The sequence below is a fragment of the Mauremys reevesii genome, linkage group 6 (genome assembly GCF_016161935.1).
Source record: "Mauremys reevesii isolate NIE-2019 linkage group 6, ASM1616193v1, whole genome shotgun sequence".
Classification (NCBI taxonomy): Eukaryota; Metazoa; Chordata; order Testudines; family Geoemydidae; genus Mauremys; species Mauremys reevesii.
Genome location: NC_052628.1, coordinates 61756277 through 61775848, shown reverse-complemented (window position 1 = coordinate 61775848; position 19572 = coordinate 61756277). Strand labels below are relative to the sequence as shown.

General features: G+C 36.5%; 1 protein-coding gene and 1 long non-coding RNA gene across 17 annotated transcripts in view; one reads left to right on the top strand and one right to left on the bottom strand.

The window, feature by feature from the left end:
- PPIP5K2 (diphosphoinositol pentakisphosphate kinase 2) overlaps window positions 1–19572 on the bottom strand; it is an 83127-nt gene that overhangs the window by 7633 nt on the left and 55922 nt on the right. For 12 of the 16 annotated variants that reach the window (XM_039545518.1, XM_039545527.1, XM_039545525.1 and 9 more), the window contains 8 exons: window positions 17210–17337; window positions 16866–16980; window positions 14659–14766; window positions 14458–14574; window positions 13431–13604; window positions 10123–10296; window positions 8785–8854; window positions 1655–1801 (listed from right to left, as the gene is read on the bottom strand). In XM_039545518.1, coding sequence (XP_039401452.1) covers window positions 1655–1801; window positions 8785–8854; window positions 10123–10296; window positions 13431–13604; window positions 14458–14574; window positions 14659–14766; window positions 16866–16980; window positions 17210–17337 — 1033 coding nt within the window. Of the gene's footprint in view, window positions 1–1654; window positions 1802–5646; window positions 5710–6578; window positions 6699–8784; window positions 8855–10122; window positions 10297–11661; window positions 11718–13430; window positions 13605–14457; window positions 14575–14658; window positions 14767–16865; window positions 16981–17209; window positions 17338–19572 lie in introns of those variants that run through there. The other 4 variants (XM_039545532.1, XM_039545529.1, XM_039545530.1 and 1 more) reach the window with 4 other exon arrangements.
- LOC120408502 lies at window positions 3654–5480 on the top strand. Its single transcript, XR_005600735.1, has 2 exons — window positions 3654–3789; window positions 5149–5480. It is a non-coding gene; the product is annotated as an uncharacterized LOC120408502 (long non-coding RNA).

Genomic DNA, 19572 nt, shown 5'->3' with positions numbered 1-19572 from the left:
CTCTAGTAGGTCCTGCGCTTATTGGCGGATTTCCTCCCCTCAGTGGTCTTCCCCTTGGATGAAACCCACAGTCTGGATCACCTCCTCCTATGTCTGATTAGGAGTAGCGAGGCTTGGGGGGAACCCGGGCCCACCCTCTACTCCGGGTTCCAACCCAGGGCCCTGTGAATTGCAGCAGTCTCTATAGTGCTACTTGTAACCGCTGCTTGACCGCTACAGCTCCCTGGGCTACTTCCCCACAGCCTCCTTCAAACACCTTTCTTATCCTCACCATAGGATCCTCCTGGTGTCTGATACTGCTTGATTGTATGGTGTTTCCTCAGTCCTCCAGTAGTATACCCTCTCAGTTCTTAGTTCCTTGTGTCTCTGGCTCCCAGCTCCTCATACGCCCTTCCTTCCTCTGGCTCCCCCTCCTTGACTGGAGTGAGCTCTCCTTTTTATACCAGGTGCCCTGATTAGCCTGCCCTGATTGGCTGCAGGTGCTCCAATCAATGTAGCTCTCTCCAGTGCCTTCTAGAAAGTTCTTAATTGGCCCCAGGTGCCTTAATTACCCTGGAGCAACTGCCATTTTGGTTCCCATGGTACTAGGGATTTGCTTAGCCTGGGGCTAACATACCTGTTCCTGAGTACTTTCCTGTAGCCATCCGGCCTTGCTCCATCACAGTATACTCTCTATGCCATTATCCAAGTCATTTATGAAGATATTGACTAGAACTAGAACCAGGACAGATCTCTGCAGGACCCACTTAATATGCCTTTCCAGCTTGACTGTGACCCACTTAACTACTCTCAAGCACGGTTTTCCAACCAATTGTACACTCTCCCTTACAGTAGTAGGTTTGCCTATGTCAGGGATAGTCAATAGGTGGACCACAGGCCAAATCCAGACTGCCAGACACTTTTGAATGGCCCCAAATCTTTTTTTTTTATTATTATTTCCTCTGGAGTCTAGATTTTGACTATACCTTGACCAAGAAATCTGGACCTTGACAAAAAATAATTGATTACCCCTTGTCTAGGCTATATTTCACTAGTTTTGTTTATAAGGAGATCATGAGAGATAGTAACAAAAGCCTTAAAGCCAAGATATAGCACATGTATTGCTCTCCTCCATACACAAGCTTTGTTACCCTCTTGGTTTGACATGATTTGTTCTTGACAAATCCATGTTAACTGTTACTTATCAGCTTATTTTCTTCTAGGTGCTCACAAAGTGATTGATTATTTGCTCCATTATCTTTCCGGGTACCAAAATTAAGCTGACTGGTTGATAATTCCCTGGGTTGTCCTTATTCCCATTTTTATAGACCAGTACTATGTTTGCCCTTTTCGGGTCCTCTGGGATCTCTCCTGTCCTCCATGAATTCTCAAAGAGAATCATGTATGGCTCAGAGATCTCTTCAGCCAGTTCCTTAAGTATTCTAGGACATATTTAATCAGGACCTGCTGACTTGAAGACCTATGAACTGGCTAAGTAATTCTTAATTTGTTCTTTCCCTATTTTAGCCTCATATCCTACCTCATTTACACTGATGTTCGCTATGTTAGTCATCCAATCACTGATAATCTTTTTGGTCTGTTCATTTTGATAAGTGGCCTATGGATCAATTATGACCAATAGTGTTTATGGTTTACAGTAAAAAAAATTAATTACAACATAAAGCAGTAGACATCTCCGGCAGGTTGTCACTTGAAGGAGCAGCAATGGAGGCAAGAAATTCATCCACCTGCTTTAAAGACAGGGAGTTGTGCAGGGTTTCTAGAGGGCAGATGGAAGGCACCATGGAATATAGTTCAAAACCTACAAAAATAAAGAGAGAGAGAGAGAATTTCCAGACATTAGAAATAAGACCAGAATGGAACTGTTGTACAGACAGGAAACACTGCATAAAAATGAACATAAAGTACATGTCTGATATCAAAACATGCAAACATACAATATCCTCGAAGTCATGACATAAGAAGCTATGCAATATGGAGTTAGAACAAGGTATGTCAGATTCCATCATATAGTAAGCTCAAGATAGTGTACTACATACTACAAAACCCATGTCCACATAAATCAGTGTACACAGATACAAAATATATCTTTGCTCTAGTCTTTGCTCAATACATTAAGTTAATTACTGTTCCAGACAAACTTATTCAATCATTAAAAAAGGCAGGGAATATCAGTATTTTCCCTACTTGTTCTCATACCAGTCATAATAATATATAGGTAACTAATTCATTCAAGATGGAGTAGCACCATGGTCATGCTGTGAACATTTTTAACTGAGTTGCTCTTACAGAGAACAGCTAAAAACATTGGCATTCCTGACAGGCAACACCTTGTAGCATACACTCTATCCTCTCAGGTATTCTAGGAACAAGACTTGCTTTAGGTTTCCACCTTAAGATCCACCAAGACCACTACCAGCATTTTTGTACCTTGAGACTATATTTTAATTTTATAACACACATTTATACATATCTTTACTAAAAACAATAATTTACATCACTCAAAATTTCACAACTTAAAACTGTAAACTATACCAAGTCAAAACTGAACTGATATTTAACTTTGTTTCCCAATATTAGTATAGGCATATTGACATTTCATAAACCAGCCATGCACATTTTTATTCCTAATGAAATAAAACAAAGCATTCAAAATACATATCTATAGTTAATAGTGCAGTTCTGTGAACTGATGTAAGCTTGACAGCACTCAGTGAAACGTTCATCCTACAGCATTTCAAAAGAGGTGACACTTGTCCACATTAGTGTTCTCATATACAGCTGCAACATTAAATTTACAATATTGAACTGAAAAATTATAAATTGGTATATTTCTTCCAAGATGTTTATTTCAATGAAAAGACAATACTTAAAGAATGTCTAGAATTTCAGTTCAAGATACCTTTATAAAAAAAAAAAGTATCAGTATCTGAACTCCCTCAAAAAACATTACTAAGCATTTACATAGAAAATAATTCTACAAAATTTCAACTCATGAGCTTTTGTATTCATATTTGGACCCAGCCTTGGAATCAAGTGAGAGCCAATCCTGCTATGTAAGCTGCTCAAGGGTACTTAAATCAGCTTCACTTACACTATAACAGTTATAATGTTGCATGTTTTTAGAAACTCAGTTGTCATATGCAAAACAAACACCACCACACAACTTCATGTATACTTTCTTTAATATGACAGCAACGATGCTGCACTATAAGCACTAAAATAAATGTGTTTGGCATAAGTGTAAAATATACAAATACTATGCATGCATGCAAAGCGCAAACCCTTTCTTTGCATTACTGTAAGTTCAACAAGATTTAATTTTAACCTAATGAAAGTGTTACCATCACAAAAATGTTTTCCAAAATATTTACATTTTATTCTAACGAACAATTTAGTGGGACAGTGTCAGGGTAGGTCAGGACACATGCTTTACTAAAAAAGCCAAAAACAATAACCTAAAACCCACCTATGTTTCAATGCCTATCAATGATGATGATGATTATTATTACTATTACTACTATAACAGCTGTTATAGAAAATCCATAGGAATTTTAAAAGAAAATTTTAGAAGAATTAACTATTTATATTTACTTTTTGAAATTTCCTTTACCCAGACTACACAAAATGCAAGACATGAAAGGGTTAACACAGCAATTTAAAAAGACATCCTGCTGTCCTACATTTAATAGCTAGACACACATACCATTGGAGCTTAGAAATTCCACAGAGGAAATGGACCAGCACCTAAAGAGGTGTGGATGTTCTGCATGAGGCCCAGAAAATAAGGTAAAGCACTGTCAGAAGATTGAACATTACTTGTTTCAATGTGTTCCTTGAACTAAAGATGAAGGGGCGGGGGTGGGGGGTAGAGAATAAGGGGGTGGAGAGTGTCTGTGAAATAGGTTAGAGGTTGTAAGGACATCACAAAGTTATGGAAATAAAAAAGTGAAACGGAGAATCAAATGACAGTCCAGAAGACAAACAAACAATGATATGTTTAAAAAGTTGGTAGAGAACACTTGGGAACCTGGAACATCTCAGGGAATGCATTTAAAATTCACAGGAGCACATGTTAACTTGTAAAAGGTATGTGGAAAGCATTTATATTAAATGAATCAGAATACACAATGTGCACAATAAAGTAATTGTGTTTAAATAGAGATTTTTATAAAAAAATTATCCAGTTACAATAAGTAGACTGCTGTCTGTTCCCTTTAGCACTAACAAATTTTTTGAAACTATTCTACTCCATGAATCTAGTCTCACTTTACAACTTCCAAATGTTTTGCCAACACTGAGTTTTTAAATATAGCATCTGCTCTTTTGTTTAGATTATTGGACTTGATTTTATACAGAGTAAGGCCCACCTTTCTCATTTTCAAGGAGGATGTTTAAGTCAGCCTTTTAAAAACTTTTTAATAACTGCAGGTTTTGTGGTGATTCTAACAGTTTTATACTAAACACTTTCTTCAGGAAGCCACTGCAGTACAAATATTGACTAAAAATTCCAAATGGATACAATATTTCAAGTACTACTTCATGACTTAATTATTCAGAAGCAAAACAAAGTGAGAACTATGGGTTTTTTTTGTTTTGTTTTTTTAACCTGAACCATCTTCTAAGTAAAAGGTTTGTTGGAGGGCAATAGCACAGATCTTTATGGCTATTTTCACTTCAGTTTCAATGGCAAGACCTTATTACCCTGCCACTGTATTGTGTCAGTAAGTGGTGGTGCACAGTTTTAAAATGGTAATTAAGAAATCTGGAAAAATCTACACTAAGATGTGATAAATGCTGAAGATTGAAGCCAACTTCTATGAAAAGGGCATGCTATAGGGCTTATGTAGTGAGCTAGAAAGTTATGAGTAACATATTTCATACTTTCAACTTGCATATGTTAAGATAGGTTTCATTAAAATATGGTAGACTGGAGATGAGTTAGCTTTCACCATAGAGTTCAAGAGGTCAACGCAAGATGAAGGCAACTCTAACTGATTATTAGTGAAGTATTTAATTAACTAGCATACGTGACGAACATATTGATAATTACGTATGGCAAGGTTAAGTTGCAGTTTTTCTGTTCAGTCATCAAAATTGCAGATTAACTGAAATGGATCCTAAGTTTTACTTTACTTTTTAATCTAGTGACACTTCAAGAAGATGGTAGCAACCGCCTGTTGTCAGTTACTGTGACTTTATCTAGATTCAGAAGGCTCAGGGAAACAGTGGAGCTCATCAGCAGGAAGAGAAAGAAGTGGAATGTTAAGTTATTGAGAAGTATATGCCATTCAAGATCAGAAAAGTTTATTTTTATCATATACCATACACAGTCTGATCACCTGAGACATTGGAGAGAATGCAATTTGTCAAGGGATTCATGATTATAAGCAATATTTCCATTTTCACAAGATTTTTTGATGAGTGAATTTTGAAATCATATTTATATAAATGAACAATAAAGGAGGTATTTAAGACTATATCAATGTATCTAGTGATTATGAATATGTTTGGAACTATGCTTGGTTGAAGTCAGGAAGGACAGATGATTGGACGAAACTGTACACCCCGTGTTTGAAATAAAATGAAATTAAGGGATGAAGCAAGGGAGTATTTTTTTTTTTTTTAAATAAAAGCAAAACGTACCATTGGTTGGGTGTCGAGCAAATGAGATAGAAAATCTTTTAACAGCAGAACCACGTGTGGTGTCTGAGAAAGAGAAAAACAGGTACCTGAAATTCGTAACAGCTACCAAAAGAGGGACACATTTCAAAAAAGGAAAGAAAAAAGATGAACAAAAGGTTAGAATTAAGTGGCATGCAGAAAGGACAAGAGGAAAGGGCTAGAGGCCAAAAAGAGGTTAAAAGTAGAAAGTGTGGCTTTATTGATAACTGCAAGGTGTTTAATGAAGTGTATGAAAGAAAAGCAGGATGAGCTGGTGATTCTAGCATACAAAGTTATATCTGGTTAGAGCTGAACGTTGAGAAGAATGAATCTGGGGAAAAATTGCATCAATACTGCTCGACCTCAGCGTTAAAAAAGTAAATTAGCACATTTTCTTTAAATGCTGAAACCTGCTGTGAAAGCTGTTCTACCCAAGATTATTGAAGCCTAAAATCTACCACTCCTCTATCCACACCCACCAAAAAGGAATCCTAAAATTTTCACTCAGTAATATTAAACTGGTCTTTTCCTTTTGGCTCCTTGTAAATACTCCATGAATTGTAATGTTTCAGTTCAATGTCAATATGTAATTATCAAAATCAGAGGCTTAAGCGATGAGCACTTCCAACTACATTTTCAGCTCTTCATTGTTCTTAAACTATACATGCTGAAAATCTTTCAATGTATATTATATTCAAGGCATATCAAATAGAGAAGCCAGGAACAAGGATTAACTGTGTCATTAAACTAATATAACCAAGCTGTGGGCAGTAAAGAGGCAGTAAAAAGTCGTATAATTAATGCTAAGGCAAAGGATTCTAGGATTCCACTGAATCAGCAGCCTAGGGTTCATCTTTAGAACTTCAATGTGTGCACATGGATTTGTGTGTGCATCTGAGAGAGTGTGCACATACCATCTATGCAGCCAGAAGAAGTCAGCTTTTTACGTTGAGTACGAGCATAATCCTGTAGGTTAGGTGCGCTCGAAGAACCCCCGAGTACTGAGGTGCTAAACAGGCCCGCACAGTGAGACCCTGATGGGAGTTAGAGAAAATACATACAAGAACCAGGTGCTCTTCCATTCACATTGGGGATGCATGCAGCATGCAAGCACTTGGCTCTTACCACACAAAAGGCAGCCTTTGGCAGTGCCTTGAACAGTTCACAATATGCTTGTAATGTCACAGTGGTACTTGTAGATTGTAACTACTATAATTTATTGTGCTTCTACACATATCAGACCACCCTCTGCTACATGTGACTAGAGAGGACTGGACTTTAACAAAGGGACTTTATTTCCTGTTGTCAGGTTCAGTAAAGAAAAATTACCAGTTAGCATCAACATAAATAAATAAATAGACATGAAAGTTACGTGTTTTAGAACCTGCAGTTCTGAAACAAATATAACCTGGAAAATCTTGCTTATTGCTTTCATGGAAATTGACCCCCTTGAAATGGCAGTCTGTAACTTCAAGTACTCACACATTTTCCTCAGACTTTACATAGAAAAATTTCACTTTCCATCACTCATGATTTAACATGGAACAAGTTAACCAAATTGTCCATTCTTGTATCTATATTTCAGCTATAGTCACAGCCAACCATAGAAATTTAAAACAGAAGTTTCACCAGGTTTAGCTTCACTTCTTTCCTAAAGAAGACCCTTGTATTAAGTAGTCCTCCATGTAAAAACCTGTATACTTTTGTTGCCCAATCATGAACAAATCTTATAATTAGAAGTGGTTTACCAAATAATTGATGAAATACCATTAATACACTTAAGTATGAAGACATTTTCTGTTTACATAGTCCACCATACTATGAAATTATCCAAATTAAGAGAATGGGAAGAAATTACTCTGTCTAGAATTTGTATTTTCCTTTAATCTTCATTATTATTCTGCAAAGCCAATGTTATTACTTGATGGAGGCCCAATTTAGATTTCATTGTTTGTATTTCATAAACATGGCGGTATATTTAAAAACAGCCATCTACCCAGTGATTTATTTCCTTCCAACAGTGGGAAACATTACTAGCACATGTGATGAATCATGGCCAATATAAATTGGTACCTGGTCTGTGGCAAAAGCCTTTTCACCAAAGTAATACCTTCAACTATACACGGAAATGTAACAGCTTCTATGAACTATACTGTGTCACATCGAAGAAGGTAGTATAATTTTAGCAAAAAGTTAGAAAGATTGGCTTCAGTAGTCAAGACCACCAGATGTATACATTTTACTAGGAAAATGTAACTGGAATAAGAGTATTGCAACGATCAAACATACAAATAAGTGCAAAGCCTTAAATGGAAAGATTGTGGAACTTTTACTTCTAACTCACAATGCAAGGTATTTATGTGTGTGTGTGGTGTTTAATGTGTTCCGAGTTAGTTATTTCTGAAAACAGACAATTAACTTACAGCAGCACAAAATTTCCTATCTAATGCATAATAACTATACAAAGAAATGCCTGTTTCATGGTAACAGTAGAAGAACATTTCCTGAATTAAAGCAAGTTAAGATGTTATAATCCACAGTTAAAATTAATTATTCAGCCCACTGATAGAAATATTTCAGGGCAGGAATGAGAGGGAAGTGCAAAAACCTTAGTCTCTCATTAGAAACTGAAGTTTCTTGGTGAAGGCCAGCTAGGGTTTTTTTTGTTTGTACCCACTAGTATCTCTTCAGTTGTCTCAACTGACCACAGCAGAAGACACTTATTTTCGCTTGAGGAGAAGTGTTTTTAATAGTTTGCATACTGGGGCTTTTGCTTTCAAAGAATTCCACAAAAATATTAACATGTCAGTCATAATTTAAAATTAAAAAATAACCCTGAGTACTTTCTTTGGTTAGAGTAAAGAATCAATGAACAGTCTCAATTGTTTTGCTGTTCCCTAAGATCCAGTTTCCATTAAAATAACTTTTGCTGCTGAAATATTGCTTAACTCAGTGGGTTATACTGTCCCAAAGAATTAGTAGATACTATTATATTCAAAATACTATTTGGAACTGTTTACACAAGAGTTTTAAAAATCCAAGATCATATATCTGTGTGCAAAACAAAAGGCACTGGAAAGTCTGCTTACTTGAAACAAAATTTCAATTGCATGTACATACCTAAACCACTCTGCTTTTGTTCCAGAATAGTTCTTGGTGTTCGCAAGTTACTATTGTTGTCTGAGAGGACCTGCATATGGAAAACAGAAAAATAAGAAAAAATAGAATAGCAGCATGAAGTGTCCATTAAACTTGATATATTGGCCTGCTCCAGACTGATAAGTGTTAATAAGCTGTATGATAAATGTTAGTAGAAATACATAAAAGAAATATGAAAGATCATGCAATATCCCCTTGTGAAGGGAGTCCATTTCACATATGAAGTCCTTGCAATGAGGTGGTGCAAAGCGGGCATTCAGAATTAAAAAGAACACAGACCAAGACAGAGATGAAAACACAGACAGTTGAGATAGATTTTACTTTATTTTACCAAATGCACACTCCTAAACTGCTCCTGTATTGAAAGGGAAATGGGAGGGGGAAAGGAAAGACAGACAGGCTGTTGAAGTCACCATACAGTCACTGATCCATGCACGGGCTCTATCAGCGTAGCCTTCAGACGCCTTTACTGATGCACTCTTTTACTATATACAAGTTCCTTAAATTTCCAAAAAAATCATGGAAATTACTGAAACTCTTAGAAAAGAAAGGGGCATGGTTAGAACACCATCCATTGTCCTATATACAGACAATATTTTGAACTGAGGAATCTTTAGATCTTCATTGATATTTTGACTATGTCTCATTTGTCCTGCTCTTTCCCCAATATTTAGACAAGAAGTCTTCAAAATATTGTACAATCCAATGGATGAAGTACTGTGTTGGTTTTTTCATTAGATATCTCCAGATATAGGAGTGAAGACACGAATGGTTAGTGCTAGAGTTTGTTTCCTGCTCAATTAATACGAGGCCACTGAGAATATGATCTATACAAAACAAGTTTTGAATAGTAATATCAGACCCCACATCAATAATTTAAAGTGGCATCGTCTGTCATTTATTTTTAAAAAAAGTTTCAATTTACCTACCACCAAATTAAGCAATGCTGTTTTAAAGTCTTAAAGGACAACTAAGCCAAAGCTGACATCAGTTTCATTAGACAGTAGTCTATGCCTTTTCTAGAGTGTTAATGTTTACAATTCCTGTTAAAAAACCCAATTCACTGTGGAAATATCTAATACATTCAGTGAAAATTCTGCGAAAAACATGCATTTGCTTTCTCCTCCTTCCTCCCCCAACATTCTTGGAAGAAACTAGTATTTTAAAAAGTACATTTTAATGACGAGTGGTAAGAATTTACTTGGAATGTAATCCATAACAAGGGATTAGATGTCCTTAAAGACAGTTGGTTGCTGCTTGGAATGCATAATAATGTTTAATGAAGTAAAGTTTAAAAACCTGTTGCCATGAGCCAAAAATACTGGATGTGAAAGCCAATGATTTAGGGGAGACAGGGGAAGAAGTGATTTGTTCCCCTGATCTGCGTCTTCGACGCCCAGTACCCACACCACTGGTGTAATGCAGCCAGGTACCAATACACTCTGGGCTAGACACACTCAGGGGGCTCTCTTCCTGGAAGTGAGAAAGGGGGCAAAAAAACAGCAAAGCATGCAAAGTTAGATTCCACAGAGCCAGTGATCAGAAAAAAAAATACAGTTTGTTTGAACTCTTTTATATACAGCTTTAAAACTATTAAACAGTAATTAGGAATGACTAACGTTTCAAACTACATCTTTTAATCCACTACTCTCACCAAGTTTCTGGTAGACTAAAATTTTACCAATGGCAAGATAGAAGAACAATGGTAGTCAGTAACTGGTCCATGGCCTTAAAAAACACTGTTAACAGAACACATTTATTACTCTGAACATACTGTTTAATAGTTTTCCCCCCTTCAATGTATAGTAAGCTTTTCTATCTATTATTTAATAGATTTTTATTTTGAATTTAAAGTACTACCACATATTTCAAAGAGCCAGAAGATTTTGGAACGGGACTGGAGATTACATGACTGACTCCCCTGGGGTGGCAAGAAGGATTTCTTAACCTTAAAGCACTAAGGAACTTCTGGTGGCAAAGAGTAGAAAGAGATTTCAAGGGACAAGGTCAGGCTAAAAACAGCCCTATTCGTCTACCTGTGTTAATACCATCTAGATCAGTAGCTCTCAAACTTTTGTACTGGTGACCCCTTTCACATAGCAAGCCTCTGAGTGCGACCCCCCTTATAAATTAAAAACACTTTAAAATATATTTAATATCATTATAAATGCTGGAGGCAAAGCGGGATTTGGGGAGGAGGGTGACAGCTCGCGACCCCCTGTGTAATAACCTCATGACCCCCTGAGGGGTCCCAACCCCCAGTTTGAGAACCCATGATCTAGATTAAACAGCACTGAACCTTTTCAGAAATGTAAATTTGTTTCTCACAATTTATATTCTTTAGTTTTTCCATTTAATTGTAAGCTCAAGGAAATGAGACTAGTCAACTTCACTTCTGGTCTCCATCACTAGTACAGTGCTGCCATGTTTGTATTAGACCCTGCTGAAGACTATAATCCAGATAAATTTAAAGTTTGAATTTTATTTTACTAGAGATTATAAAATTTAAAAAAAAGACTTAGGTTGAGCCTAAACTACCTGACAGTGTCCCTTTAAATGAATGGACTGGAGTGGAAAGAGTTATCTTTAAAGAAATAATTCAAAGGCAATTTAAGATGAAGTCAAACTACACTTTCAAGATACCAACTGGTCAAAATTCTTCAAAGACTGTTTTGCAGATTTCAGTGTGGCAGACACAAATATATTTGCTCTTCCAATTTACCTTTTTTGCACAAAGTTTCACAGCTATAAGAGTAAAATCAAAATTCAATAGGAAGCAAAAATTTAGAATTTCCATAAAAGCTGGATGCTGGAACAGATTCTACTTGAATGTTTTACCTGCTGAAAGTCAAAGTTTAGCAATGCATATCAATAATACCTCTTGAAAGCAGCTTCTGAAAATTTACAAAAAATGAAAATGGTTAAAATTTTGAAATACTATAAAACTGCACGTGAACTTCTCTCTAGGAAGGGAGCTTGCATGATCGGCGTGAAAGCCACTTTCAAAAACATTGAGATTACTCCTCTTGAACATTGCTTATAGTAAAACAGGAAATGCAACCCTGTAATACATTCACACGTATCACCTCTTAATTTTTTTATGTTATATACGGATCATAATAAAACAAAAACATCCATATTATTCTCCACACATTGACAGTAACCAAGTTACTTGGAATCCTTACTATTCCCAGTCTATATAAGCACCTATTCCTGAGATAATATGCAGGGAAAAGAGTATACAGTTCTTTGAGGTTTTAAGCAACTGAGAATAAGGTAGTAAACTGTACCTATTATGTTCTAGTGTCAGGCCAGGTCTACAGTATAAACTTACATCACTGTAACTATGTCGCTCAAAGGTGTGAAAAATCCACACCCCTGAGCAATGCAATTATACCAATCTACTCCCCAGTGTAAACAGCACTATGTCAACCGGAGGGCTTCTCCCCTTGACATAGCTACCACCTCTTGCGGAGATGGACTAACTACACCAACAGGAGTAGCTTTCCCCTCAGTGTAGTAGCGTCTTCACTGAAGTGCTACAGCAGTGCAGCTACACCTGTGCAGCTATGCCACTGCGGTATTTTAAGTGTAGACCTACCCTCAGGGTACGTCTATACTACCCGCCGGATCAGCGGGTAGTGTTCGATGTATTGGGGATCGATTTATCACGTCTCGTCTGCATGTGATAAATCGATCTGCTAATTGATGCCTGTACTCCACTTCGGCAGGAGGCGTAAGCGGCGTCGACGGGGGAGCCACGCCAGTCGACTCGCCGCCATGACGACGGCCAGGTAAGTCGAACTAATATGTCAAAGTTGCGTATCTTAGTTCGAACCCCTCCGCTAGTGTAGCCCAGGCCTCAGTGTCACTTAGGTACTAGTGTGCACCAACAGTGTCTTTACTGTTCAACCATATTCATGACATACAGTGAATCATCACTGACTTGCTTCACTATTGTGATGTTAGAGCACCTTTTATGACAGTTTCTCAACTCCTTGGTGTCATGGCCTCTACACTGGGAGCCCAAAAAGTCTTAGGGCACTTATCTGAAGACTCTGGAAAACACACATTCCCCACCCCTCAAAGCATGCTGCCAATTTGCTCTCTTACCTTCAACCACTGTGCCTCTGGAATCAGTTGCTCCCTATGAAAGTTAATTGTAGATGGCAAAATTTTCTTACAGCTACCTCTCCTTTCTCCACCCCAATCCCCACAAATGAAAAAGCTCAATGTTTTGTTTCCATTAGCAGCAGTCTTGTGAGAATGCATATGCAAGCAATGTATGTTAGTCAGCTTGGAGAAGAAGGAGTTGAGACTAAAAAATGTGTATCTTCATTGTCATAGAATAAGAGTTATATAATAAGATTTGAAATACTAAAGAAAAGAAAAAGAATTTATATGGCCGAACAGTCATATGATGTTTCTGAAATTCCTTTCAGACAACCATTGCCATGGAGAATTTCCCATGAAATAAAAGCAGCACTTTGAGAAGAATGGAACCATTCTATTTTTGTGTAATCAAAAACAGAATAGTCTGTACTTTTTTGTTAGAAGTAAATGAAGAATTCATTTCAGTAGACATGCACTATGACAGAAATACTTACTTCAACAGAACCAATCTTCCGGGATCTTGGAAGGGGCGACTTTCTGTGTATGTGAATTGGGTCTGACACCATTGGCTTGAATACCACTATTGATCGATCCGTTTCATCCCTTTTAGAAGTATGTGACTCCTCATCACTATCATTTTTATGGGAGGTTTTCTTTGAGCCTTCATTCTACAAGTAAAGGTATTTATTATCTGTTCAAGTTAGCTACATATTTTGTACTATTTGGACATGGAAATCCATTAATAAATCAGTTACAAAAATGCTTACATTATTCTATAGGTAGCAAAGTGTTAATGATATGCATGAAGTTTAGTGACACAAGGTTCTTAAACCATAAAAATACTGTTTTTTATACACCTAGAAAAAGAATTTGCTACTTTAACTCGCTTCTTCCACATGTGACAATGTGACCATAATATCGTTGCTCACAACACCATGTCTTCTTACAAGTTTCACTGAACATGAAAAGGATAAAATCCTGGTTCCATTTAAGTCAATGGTAAAACTCCCACTGACTTCAATGGGGGCAAAATTTCACCCACAGTCTCTGAACATGTGCAACACCCAATTGTTTAACTATATACATGTACATAGATACAAACTGAAAAATATCAATATTCTCACTAGCCAATATTCCCTAAAATTCCAATTCATATTTTTTCTTAAATGTCATCTTGTGCATTTGTCATAACATTGGAGAAATGGAACTATCTCCAAACAAATTAGGCAAAGTCATAAAAGGCTGCAATTACAAAGGCAGTAAAAGAACAAATTAAGTGAGTATACCTTTTATTGAAGTAAAGTATCTATTTGAAATCAGAGGGCCTGAATTATGACGTATAACTGTTACTCATAGTACACTAGTTTATTTTTATATGCATACAGTACACACAAAGTTAATTCAAAACCAAGAGTCATTCTTTCTAACTAATTCTTCAGTGATTAAAACAAAAGTTATTGGAACATATTCATGAACAGAGAATCTTTGAACTTTTGTTCTCAAGTATGCCAGAAGTATTACCTCTCGGGAGGCAGGTCTATATCCAAAACCAGCTGGTAAGTTTTTATCCTCTTCACAGCCTTTAGCTCCTGGACTAAAGTGAAGCTCCACATGAAAACGTTCCTCTGAAGAAAGTTCCTAAAGACAGTGAATATCTAGTCTTTAAAACATGGTTTGAACTAACCATATTTCTGTAGATATTTATCAATTGTATCTACTTACCTTGTTTGGATCCTCATAGAGCATGATAACAATCTGGGTCATGTAATTGAGTTCACTGACAATATTGAGATAGTCCATAGCTCGTTTCCACTGTTCATCTTTTGATTCCTTAAAGAAATGGAAACATTTTGTAACACATTTTAAATTAAAAAACCTTTGAAAATAAAATTCAAGTTATTTCAGAGAAAAATGTGATCTTAAATTATGAATATTTAAGTCATATTTTAAAAATAAATGTTACATTCAACCCAAAATGCTCATAGCTCCTCTAAATTAATGAAAATTAAACAAACATTCTAGAAAAACAAACCAAAGACTAGCCCTTCAAGTTCAGGCCACATTTAGAACCTTGCATTTGCTGAAATTTTAGGGCTGTAGAATTTGCCGTAAGCCATAGAATGAACCCCTCAACAAGAATGCCCTTCTTTGTAAAAAAATAAAAATATTGAATCAAAGCATGATCAATAAAGCCATTACTATGCTCCTAGTAAACTTCTAATAAGTAGGGCTGTCAAGCAATTAAAAAAATTAATTGCAATTAATCGCATGATTAAAAAAATAATTGTGATTAATTGCGCTGTTAAATAATAATAGAATATCATTATTTAAATATTTTTGGCTGTTTTCTTCATTTTCATATATATTGATTTCAATTACAACACAGAATACAAAGTGGACAGTGCTCACTTTATATTTATTTTTGTTACAAATATTTGCACAGTAAAAAAATATTTTTCAATTCATCTAATACAAGTATTGTAGTGCAATCTCTTTATTATGAAAGTTGAACTTACAAATGTACAATTATATACGAAAAAATAACTGTGCATTCAAAAATAAAACAATGTCAAACTTCAGAGCCTACAAGTCCACTCAGTTCTACTTCAGCCAATCGCTCAGACAAACAAGTTTGGTTACAATTTGTGGGAGACGATGCTGCCCACTTCTTGTTTACAATGTCACCTGAAAGTGAGAACAGGCATTTAGATTGGCACCGTTGTAGCCAGCGTCGCAAGATATTTACGTGCCAGATGCACTAAAGATTCACATGTCCATTCATGCTCCAACCACCATTTCAGAGGACATGCATCCATGCTGATGATGGATTCTGCTTGATAATGATGTAAAGCAGACCGAACCAACACATGTTCATCTGAAGGGTCACTGAATCCACCCCCTGCCTTCACTGGCAGGACCAAGTACTGATTTTGCCCCAGATCCTTAAGTGGCCCCCTCAAGGACTGAGCTCACAACCCTGGGTTTAGCTGGCCAATGCTCAAGCCACTGAGCTATCCCGCCCTCCTGCCCTCAATTTTACCAATAACCTGGGAGGAGAAATTGTTCTTCTTAAGTTCCAGGAACAGAATTTCGGGAAGTGTTCTGCTTGATTTCTGAGTAGGCAGCTACCAGATGAAGGATGTTTAAGCTAAGTGAAATATATTCATGTGTTGCATATTAGACACCACCAAGTTAGTGTTAAGGACCAATTGTAAACAATTTTGGAGATGGACAGTACTGCTCAGCTTCCCAAAGAAGAATTTCAACCTACTTACAAGAAAGCAAAACATTCTTACAAGGTATTTGGCATTACTGCCTGATCTGAATATATGTATGGAAGCGGTCTAGTCTTTTCTGAGCATGAGGAATTTAGAGCTCAAATGTTAGCAAATACATTAATATTTACTAACTTCCATCAAAAAAACAAGGTAACGCTAAATGTTTTCCATCTTGTTTTCTGCTAACAAAAAAATCTATATGGCAAAGACTGGCAATATGACTTGGGTACATAATACTAAACATATTAGAAATCAATATGTTTAATAAAATAGGTTAAAATGGATAAATTCATGGTGGCTAAGTCCATAAATGGCTATTAGCCAGGATGGGTAAGTATGGTGTCCCTAGCCTCTGTTCGTCAGAGGATGGAGATGGATGGCAGGAGAGAGATCACTTGATCATTGCCTGTTAGGTTCACTCCCTCAGGGGCACCTGGCATTGGCCACTGTCGGTAGACAGATACTGGGCTAGATGGACCTTTGGTCTGACCCGGTACGGCCTTTCTTATGTTCTTAGGTTGCAATTTTCAAGGTAGCCTAAGGGAGTTAGGCACTCAACTTCTATTTAAGGTTAGTGGGATTTGGTCCCATAGGTTCTTCAGAAAAATACCAGCCACGGCTTATGCTCTAATAGGAAAATGATCAACTTACATCACATAAGGCACCATAACGAAGAGTTGATAATAAGGAGTGGACATGACTCTCACTTGTGAAATATAACCGAGTACGAACATGACGTTCAGGAGACATAACACCTCTGGAGTATCTGAAATAAAAAATATAGTGGAAAAAAGACGCAATCAATTATTTAAGACATTAAAATATACCCATATTAGAAAACTGTTACTACAATATTACTATACATCGTTTGAAGCAAGCATAGCTTTACTGATAGCTTAAGCTTATAAGCACGTGGTTATCTAGCAAGGTTGCAAGAACATTTAAGTACTGAAGACAATTTGCAGCATACATGTAATAAAAAATTCTGAACTTACAGAGGGTGAAGCTTGTTTACAGTGTCATCATCCTGAGTCCTCTGAAGGTCAGAACGAATTTTCCTAACTAGAGGAGTGCAGTAGCCTTTGGCAATCTCTAGTTTCTCAACCTTGGAAATACCATATTCCTGGACAGAAAGAAATTAAGTTTTTGAAACCAAACTATAAAGAACACTGAAGTGAATTTTGAACTCAAGACTCATAACTGAAAAACAGTAGCTAGCTATCTGCCACTTCTTGTGGCTGAAAAACACGGATTTTAAGTGTCTGAACATGGACAAAAAAATTGCACTGGAAATGTATGAACTATGAATGGAAAGAACGTTTCCTTTGGTGGCAGCAGAAAAGTACCAAGTTCCTTCATACCAGGATGAATCTGTTTTTGAAAGAAGGTTCTCTTTTGTGGCCTAACTCAAAGGAGGAGGCATTTTATTTTTTCATTTGACCTCCAACAGTTGCAAGAAAGGTACTGCCCTTTTTCTGAAGGAAGTATGGCAGTCAAATATAATCTGAAAACTACAATAAGAAATCTCCATTAACATCAGAATGATACTCTTGTTGGTCATTTTGGGCACTTAGAATATTCACTGTATTCCTGGCATTCCTGGCTCAATGAAACAAACAATCATACACTGCTGGTGATGTTCCCCAACACCATAACAGAACTTCTGGTTACTGTGTAAAGCAAGGTAAGGGCCTTTTTCTTTGTATGTTATGTTGGTTTGTCAACTTTTTTTTTTTAAGGGAGTATTCTTATATGTACTGTTTCCCCATTGCTACAAATAACCTATTTAAAAGAAAACTTTGCAAATCCCTATAATATGGCATTTACCTGATAAGCCTGTCTTTCTTTCGCTCCCTCCCTACACTGGCATTAGGACACAAAAATTTGATTGGTAAATACATTCTGAATTTAAGAACATCTTATCTGTGTTAACTATTGCTATACAGACTATAAATAGTCTTATCAAACCAAGTATCAGAGGGGTAGCCGTGTTAGTCTGGTTTTATCAAACCAAGTATTCATTTTCAGCATTAACACAAAGAACCAACACAAGCAAATCAGGTTGCTGAATGAGCAAAATGACTTCTTGTCTATCCAGCTATTTGTACAAAAAAACTGCACATGGACTTCAAGCCTTCAAAAGTTCAACATTTCTGTAGTGAAGTAAAGCACACTTCACTTTCAAAACAATCTTAATTTGTCCAATGGCACCCAACACCTTAATATGAGAATTCAGTCCATTCTTTCAAGAGCTAACAAACTTGTACAAAAATACTCCTGATAAGTACAAGCTGTGAAGGTTACAGATGTGCATAAGGTACAATATTTGTATTCCAGTTATGTGTTTATTTGTATCTTCTCAGGCTCTCAATGTCCCATGTCACAATATGAGATCTGATCCCCTGGGCAACTCCCAACAGCCAAGAATTTTAAAGGTATTATACAGTGGTATTTCAATTAGAGAGTTAGTTCTCTTCATGAAAAAAAGTTTTTTCTCATCTAGGCAAAGAACTAGTAGACAGAATTGGAAATAAGACCTTGCAGAGCAGACATTTTATCAGAAATGATGTTACATATATTAAGCAAAAAAACAAAGGCAAATCCATTACTAGAGTGAATGAATTAGCCTGATTCCCAGAGAAAGAATTCTAACGATATGCCCAAGAGAGACATTAACATTGAAGGTTATATTTAGGTTTTTTTTCCCTTAGTCTACTCAGCACAATACTGAATGCAGTTTAGATTTGACTGACAACGGTATCTATGTGTCCATCTACATCCAGTGAAATTCCATGTAACGTATATGACTATTTAGTTTTGAAATTGCACTGTACACAGTAGATTTAAAAAAAAAAAAAAAAGGAAATGAGAAGCAGACAGATCTAATTTAAGTTTTGTTTCCTTTACTTATAGAAGACAATTTGCTCCCACACTAACAGTGAGATAACTATTTCCTACCATCCTGGTTCCCTGTTGAATGCCTTTCGTTAGTAGATACTATTTTGTTCACCAATATGGATGAGTAATAAAGATATAATTTTATAGACATTAACCAAATTGTATTTTTTTGCCTGATGACCATCTGTCTTGTTAGAAATAACAGAAGGAAGATGGTATCTGTATTTAACTGCTAGCATAATATTTAAAACCAAAACGCATTTTAGCAGTAGAAAGCTCCATTTTGGTTTAAATTCTTTACCAGTTTGCCTATTATCACTTAACTGAAGCTAACTGTGCCCCTTACAAACAGCCTGAGAAGGAAGCAAAAGGGCTGACAAAAAAATTGAACTTCAGATAGGGACATCTTTGATTACTCCAATTATACTGCCCTCCTTAATCTGTGACGAATAGTCGTTAT